The sequence below is a fragment of the Antechinus flavipes genome, chromosome 5, assembly GCF_016432865.1.
Source record: "Antechinus flavipes isolate AdamAnt ecotype Samford, QLD, Australia chromosome 5, AdamAnt_v2, whole genome shotgun sequence".
NCBI lineage: Eukaryota > Metazoa > Chordata > Mammalia > Dasyuromorphia > Dasyuridae > Antechinus > Antechinus flavipes.
Window position 1 is genome coordinate 99,282,580 of NC_067402.1, and position 7,364 is coordinate 99,289,943.

Genomic DNA, 7,364 nt, shown 5'->3' on the forward strand with positions numbered 1-7,364 from the left:
ATCTCATTTGAGTCCAATTTGAAATGTCAGAAACATTAATGATATTCCTGAGACACCAGTTCAGACAATGTCTGTCATTAGAAAGAACAAAAAACACTTGAGTTTTAATTTTGGTTTGACCCTTAAGAAACATGTGACCCAAGTTTACTATTCTTCATCTGAAATGGAGAATAGGGATTGAAATCTCCTATAGCACTAAATTTCTGTGATTCTGTGATTAGTAAAATAAAAAGAATAGCTCAGTTCTAGGTCAAACAGGATAGAAATTAGGAATATCAAAATATGAACAAAAATATGAACCATGATCTTTGAATTGCTGACATGACCACAAATGTAGAAAACAAAACAAGCAGAAATATTAACTCAGACCATGAACGGAACATGAAATGTTTTCATAGATATTTATAGCACTTCTTTTATCAAGGCAAAGAATTGGAAATTGAGGAGATTCACATCAATTGGGGAATGAACTGAATAAGTTATAGTATGTGATTATGATGAAATATTATTGTTCTATAAGAAATGATGAACAGGAGGCACTCAGAAAAACCTGGAAAGTACTCCATGAGCTCATGCAAAGTGAAATGTACTGTGTACAAAGTAATAGCAATATTGTAGGATGATAAACTGTGAATGACTTTGCTATTCTCAGCATTACAATGATCCAAGACTTCTCTGAAGAGCTAATGCTATCCATTTCCAAAGAAAGAACTAAATGGGTCTGAATGCAGCATGAAACATACTTTTTTTAATTTTATTTTTCTTGAGAGATTTTTTTGGGGGGAGGAAGAAATCTATGGTTTCTTTCACAACGTGACTTTTATAAAAATGTTTTGCATAATTTCACATATTCCTTTTCAGTGTAGGTGGGGATGGGGAAGGAGGAAGAGAAAGAATCTGGAACTCCAAGTTTTAAAAACAAATATAAAAAAGTTGTTTTATGTATAATTGGGAAAAATAAAATATTATATAAAGGATAGTTGGGGTTTTTTGAAGAAATGTTTGCATAGGTCAGAGGTATGTTTTAGGACAAAGAGTCTAGATTATGGTAATGGAATGGGGCAAAAGAGGAATGGATTAAGGAAATGCTTAAATAGAATGGAGTGAAGAGATCTATTGCTGGAAGGGATCACACAGCTGTTAAGCATCTTCAAGGGGACTTCAGACTAAATCCTTTGACTCCAAATGCAATGTTCTGGGTATTTAATCTAGGAAGGCTTCATGGAAAAGGCTCATTTTATACATTACTTGAGACTCACCAATTTTTTGAGATAGGTAGTATGTGTGTGTTATTGGGAGTCAGATAGCTAGGGCATAAAGCACTGGAGTTGGAGTCAGATTAGATCCTGCCTCAGATACTTACTAGCTTTGTAACTCTAGGTAAACCACATAATCTCTCTCAGACTGAGTTACTCAACTGTAAAAAGTGGGAATAATTGTAGCACCTATTTCAACAAGGTTATGGTTAAGGTCAGACAGTATATAAAATGCTTTATGCTAGCTATTAATCATTATCTCTCTTTGACAGATAAACTCAATTATAAAAGTTAAATGAATTATCCCTGATCACATAGCAGTAAGAGTCAGACTTCAGGTTTGGGGCCCTTTCTATTACACCACACTTCCTCTCACTAAAATTGCTGTATGTTCAGTGTTTTTCCCTCAGGAAATTCTTCCTACAGATTCCCCCTCATTCTTCTTCCCTTCTCTCACTGCTTTCCTCCAGTGGTAACAACTACAGAATTACTAAATTTAGAGCTGGAAGGAGTCTCAGAAAGCATTTAGTAGAAAGCCTCTCCACTTTATAGATGGGGAAACTGAGCCCCAAGGATAAGTAACGTGTCCAATGTCACACAGCTTCTAAGAGGCAGAGTGAGGATTTAAGTCTAAGTCATTCAACTCCAAACTAGCATCTTCCTCTTTCCCCATAGGCATCTCTGCTACCAGCTGCAGTACATGGAGGGTGCATGGAATGGCACAGAGATGCCTCCTGGCTTCTATCTGCAAGGCTTCTCTGAATTTCCTCGCCTACAGCCTTTCCTCTTTGTGCTCCTGTTAATCATACACCTGGCCACCTTGAGTGGAAACCTGATCATCCTTGTGTCTGTGGCCTCAGTGGCCACTCGCCCCCCAATGCTGCTCTTCCTGTGCCAGCTGTCAGCTATCGAGCTCTGCTATACACTGGTAGTTGTGCCCCGCTGCCTGGCCGACCTGGCCAGGGCCCAGGAAAGGGGCAGCCCCATCTCTTTTGTGGGCTGTGCAGTGCAAATGCAAATGTTCGTGGCCCTTGGAGGAGCCGAGTGCTTCCTGCTGGCAGCCATGGCCTATGACCGCTATGTGGCCATCTGCCACCCTCTACGTTACCCTGTCTTGATGACTTCAGGGCTCTGTGGGAGGCTGGCTATAAGCTGCTGTCTGGGGGGCTGGTGGTCTCCCTGTTTCTCACAGTGGCTGTCTTCCAACTGCCCTTTTGTGGCTCCCACTTGTTGGTTCACTTCTTTTGTGACATTACTGCCCTTCTGCACCTTGCCTGTACCAGGAGCTACATGGAAGAACTGCCCCTCCTCGGAGCTTGCATTATATTATTATTGGTGCCCTCTTTCCTGATTCTGACTTCCTACGGTGCCATCGTGGGTGCCCTGCGACGTCTGCATTCATCTGGAGGCCGCAGGAAAGCTGCATCCACGTGCGTCTCCCACCTGGCAGTTACCCTGCTGCACTATGGCTGTGCTACCTTCATGTACGCCCGGCCCAAGACCAGCTATGCCCCGAAGCGGGACCGGACGCTGGCCCTCATCTATACTAATGTGACACCCCTCCTCTACCCACTCATCTACAGTTTCCGCAATCGAGAAGTCACCACAGCCATCCACAGGGTACTGAGTTTGAAAGGAGATGGCCACTCCTTGGTGACTGGGTGACCCGGGTCCTCCCAATCTAAGGAGAAGCAATGGCTCCTGGAGTGGGGGAGATGAAGACATTGTCCCTCTTCCAGTCTTGCTCTCTCATTTAGGCAACAACACCTGGTGTTCAGGACTGGGAAAGGAATGGATTCAATTCTCCCTTCCCAGAAAATTTACTGCTGAATGATGGATCCTCTGTCCTTACCCTCTCATGCTAATGTAGAAAACTTGATTCCTGACTAAAGATTTCTCCTCACAACAAAGAAATAGGATGTACATATGCATAACAAATGCTTACAAAGTCCAAAATGCTTTTAGTTTAGATCCATAATATTCTGGTTGAAGGAATGTATGTGGGGGCAGGAAAAGAAGGGCAGGAATGGGAAGGTGAAGGAAGATTAGGATAGACAATAGAAGGAGGTTAGATGAATGAGCCCAGTTTTCCTGGAGGAGGTAAGTTTTCTGAGTTAAATTTTTGATATGTAAGTGACATATAACAACGGATCTTCAAGTCATCAAAGCCTCATTTCTCAAACTGAATGAAAGATTTACTTTTTTGGTATTAAATGTTGAGAGCTGAAGACTATCAAGGTGAGACCTACTTCACAGTCCTGTGCATTTTCTCTTCCTTGGATTTCTATCCCCTTAACTTCTAGGGTGAAAGAGACTAAGTCCAATTGTTCAGAGATTTCATTCCTTACTGCTTGTTCACTAAATTTACTATGTTTACCTAGAAGGGAGGGAGGAATCATTCCTTCCAGATGTATGTTAAAATTGGATTCTGGTAGTGACAGACAGAATTGGACCAAGCCCAAGACAGTTCCTTAGCACACTCCTCTGTTTCAGTCAGCTGCCTTTTATCACCTGTTGAAAATGCCTACCAACTCCACCTTAATAGGTGATCCTGAGTTGAATTCCACCCTGTGCACACATTTTGCCTGGTTTTTATTACAAGGCTCTGGGACCAAGATGAGGAAAGTAGCCCAGAGTGGCAGAATAGTTTAAAGAAAAAAAGACTGGATGTGAAGGGAGAGAACCTAAGTTCATATCCTGGCACTGCCACATGCTAGTTGTTTGACATTGGGCAAGTTACAGTCTCTCTGTAAAAATGTCTATAAAATGAGGGAGTTGAGCTGAATGATTTCCCAGATCCCTTCCAGCTCCAAATTTGTGATTCGTTGCTCCTTAGGTCACAGCAACAAGAAGCCTTGGAACTTGCCCATGTCTGAGGATCATGAATTTCATAGATATATTGCTAGTATCTCTTTATCTGACAATATTGATAGGTTCAATTTCAGTTTGCCAGGGAATTGGTCCAATACACAAACTCAAAGCCAGAAGCCATGAATACATGGAAATAAAATAAATGGGTTGAAAAGGCTCCTGAGATATGTACTGAGACTGAGCAATGAAGATAAGAGTCAGGGAACTTTTCAAAAATGTATTTAATAGATTTAGTGAAAAGAATTGTTTAGAAAATGTTATATGCTACATTGTTGGTTTAAGAATATTGTATCCAGCATGCAGCATTCTGGCTTTACCCATTTTGGGCCCTGGATTTTATTCCCAAAAAGATATTCAAGTTGTACATTTAGTGAACATTTCAAGAAAAATAAAGGAATAATCCAAAAATTAGCATAAAGGTATACCAAATGTTATCATTCCACAAATTGATGGTAATCTCCCTCATGTTCTAAAGTGAATTTTCTCCAAAATCTTCAAAAACCTGATCCCTTTTGTTGTTGTTGTATTTAGATCCAAAGTTACAAAGTTCAAGATTTAACATAGAGTCGTTTGCCAGTTGTTTGACCTTGAACAAGTCACAGTTTCTCTGTAAAAATGTCTTTTAAATGAGGGAGTTGAGCTGAATGATTTCCCAGATCCCTTTCAGCTCCAAATTTGTGATTCCTTGCTCCTTAGGTCACAGCAACAAGAGGCTATGGAACTAGTCCATTCTCTGTGGACAATAAATTTTATAGATATATTACTAGTATCTCTTTTATCTGACAATATTAACAGATTTAATTTCAGCTTGCCAAGGAATTGGTCCAATACACAAACTTGAAGCCAGAAATTCAGTGGAAAGGCTCCAGAGATGTATATTGAGATTGAACAATGAGGATAAGAGTCACAGAACTTTTCAAAAAATGTATTTATTTTGTTTAGTCAAAAGAATGGGTCAAAAAATGTCATTTGCTACATCATTGATTTAAGAATATTGTTTCAGACATACAGCACTCCAGCCTTAAGTTAGCCATTCTACCCCTGAATTGTACGCCTAATGAGATATCCAAATTGCATAGTTAACATTTCAAAAAGTGTAAAAAAATTCAAAAATTATCAGAAAAGTATACCAAATGTTGCCATTCAATAAATAGATGATTATTTCCATTAGGTTCTAAAATGAATTTTCTTCAAAATCTTAGGAATTTCTTGGCCCAGATCAGTTATTAATACATGGTGGTCCCTTTTGTTTTTGTTGTGTTGTATTTAGATCCAAAGTTACAAAGTTCAAGGGTTAACAAACTTGTAATAAATATCAAAAGGAAATCAATAATCAATGAAGTTGAGCCTAGTGTTACCACCAGATCTATACGATTAATTTAGACTTCTGGGAAAATAAAGGGCATATTGAAATAAAGTATTTTGTTAGCAAGATAGAATCTTAAATTTTTCTGATAGTCAAATATTTCAAAGTAAAAACAAGAAATCTCATTGTGATTTATAAGGCCATTTTGATAAGGAACATTAAGCATAACAGAACTCCAATGGACTCCAATGTAACAAAACTCCAATTGGTAATCACTGTTACAAATATAGACAGCATTTACCCTCATTACTTGCCAGTATGGTAAAATATATATATATGTATATATATATATATAATATAATATAAATAAGCTCCTACCTACCTATGACTTTCTCTCCTTATTATCACTGTTCTATTAGCTTGTGATGGTTTGCAAGAGTAGTCCAGAACTAGATTCAACTACAGACTCAACAATAGAGGAATAGTTCTTATATAAGTTCAAAAATCCTTGCGGAAAAAAGGAGAAAAGGTGAAGTTCAAAAACTGGTGCCATAGATGAAAACTAAATCAACTGGGGGTTAAGGAAAAGGAACAGGGAAGAAGCTAAGATGTGGTTTTGCTGTGCAAAAGTGAAGGAAATACATATATTTAGAAATGCAATGCAAAGGTTAAAAGTTGTTTTAAAGTGTTTTCCAACACAAAGTACCTTTAAAAAAATCTACTGAGGGAGGGAGGTTCAGGAAAAAAAATCAAATTATAACTTCATATATTTAGAGAAGAGATGAATATAGACCAAAATAATTAAGTTTTCGAAACAAGTGAAACTCAAGATATACCTTGAATGATACTAACAGATAGAAAGGGAATTAGAATAGAATCCAAAGCTTTATAAAATAAATATAAATATTTCCTATTGGAATCCAGGTTTGTAATATGGCTCATTAAAGGTCAAGTATTTTGATTTAGTATCATTTTTTGAAAGGAATGTTGGGGATGTTAAAGTAAGGGGGAAGAGAAAGGGAAAAAAAGAAAAAACAAGAAAACATACTGGGTAAAGACATATAAAGGAAAAGTAGAAAAGAAAGAATGATTTAGACATCTATGAAGAAAGAAAACAGAGGTAAAAGAGATTTTATATACATGTATGTATTTATGTACATAAGTATATATAATAGGGGGCAGCTAGTTGGTGTAGTGGATAGAGCACCAGCCCTGAAATCAGGAGGACCTGAATTCAAATCTAGCCTCAATCACTTAGCACATCTTGGCTGTGTGATTTTGGGCAGGTTACTTAACCCCAACTGCCTCAGAAAAAAAAAGTATATATAATATATGTATTTTATATGTATATATAGAGGGAGATATATGTTTAATAATAATATTATAGAATAATAGTGATGAGAACTCTGGATCATATAGACTACACCAACATATTCTCAGGAATTGCTAAAATGAGCCCATCTTCTTCCTATTGTCAACCATGATGAGAACGCAAGTTTTCCCAGACTGCCTGGATTGGCATATTTAATACAGCCTTGACAAGAACTTACCTTTCCCAGAGTGTCTTTAAGACAATCTCACCATCTCAGTATATATATCCTTGATATTCTCTAGATACTCCTCCCCTAAGATTTTAAAAGACATTCCCCCACAAAGAGCAAGTTACTCAAAAAATTATGACTCTGCCTTGCCTAATCATATTGGTTTGAGCATGTGAAGCTATTTCACGTAAATAAATGGCAAATTTCTGTTATTTGTGATGGATGTCTTGTCATAGTTGTTCCATGATGCTTACTATTATGTTCTCCAAAATTTATTTCACATTTCTATTTTCTGGTTCCTTTGTTGCCACTTCATATGGTACCAAAACCATATGACACCTATCACAAGAACAAAGAAAATGCAAATTAGCCCCAATATTTTTGGGGTTT

General features: G+C 37.8%; 1 protein-coding gene across 1 annotated transcript; it reads left to right on the forward strand.

The window, feature by feature from the left end:
• Nucleotides 1-1,956: 1,956 nt before the first annotated feature.
• Nucleotides 1,957-2,921, forward strand: LOC127564534 (olfactory receptor 10AC1-like). The gene is given in 2 exon segments (XM_052001127.1): nucleotides 1,957-2,413; nucleotides 2,416-2,921. Coding segments are annotated over 2 exon segments (963 nt in total).
• Nucleotides 2,922-7,364: the final 4,443 nt, after the last annotated feature.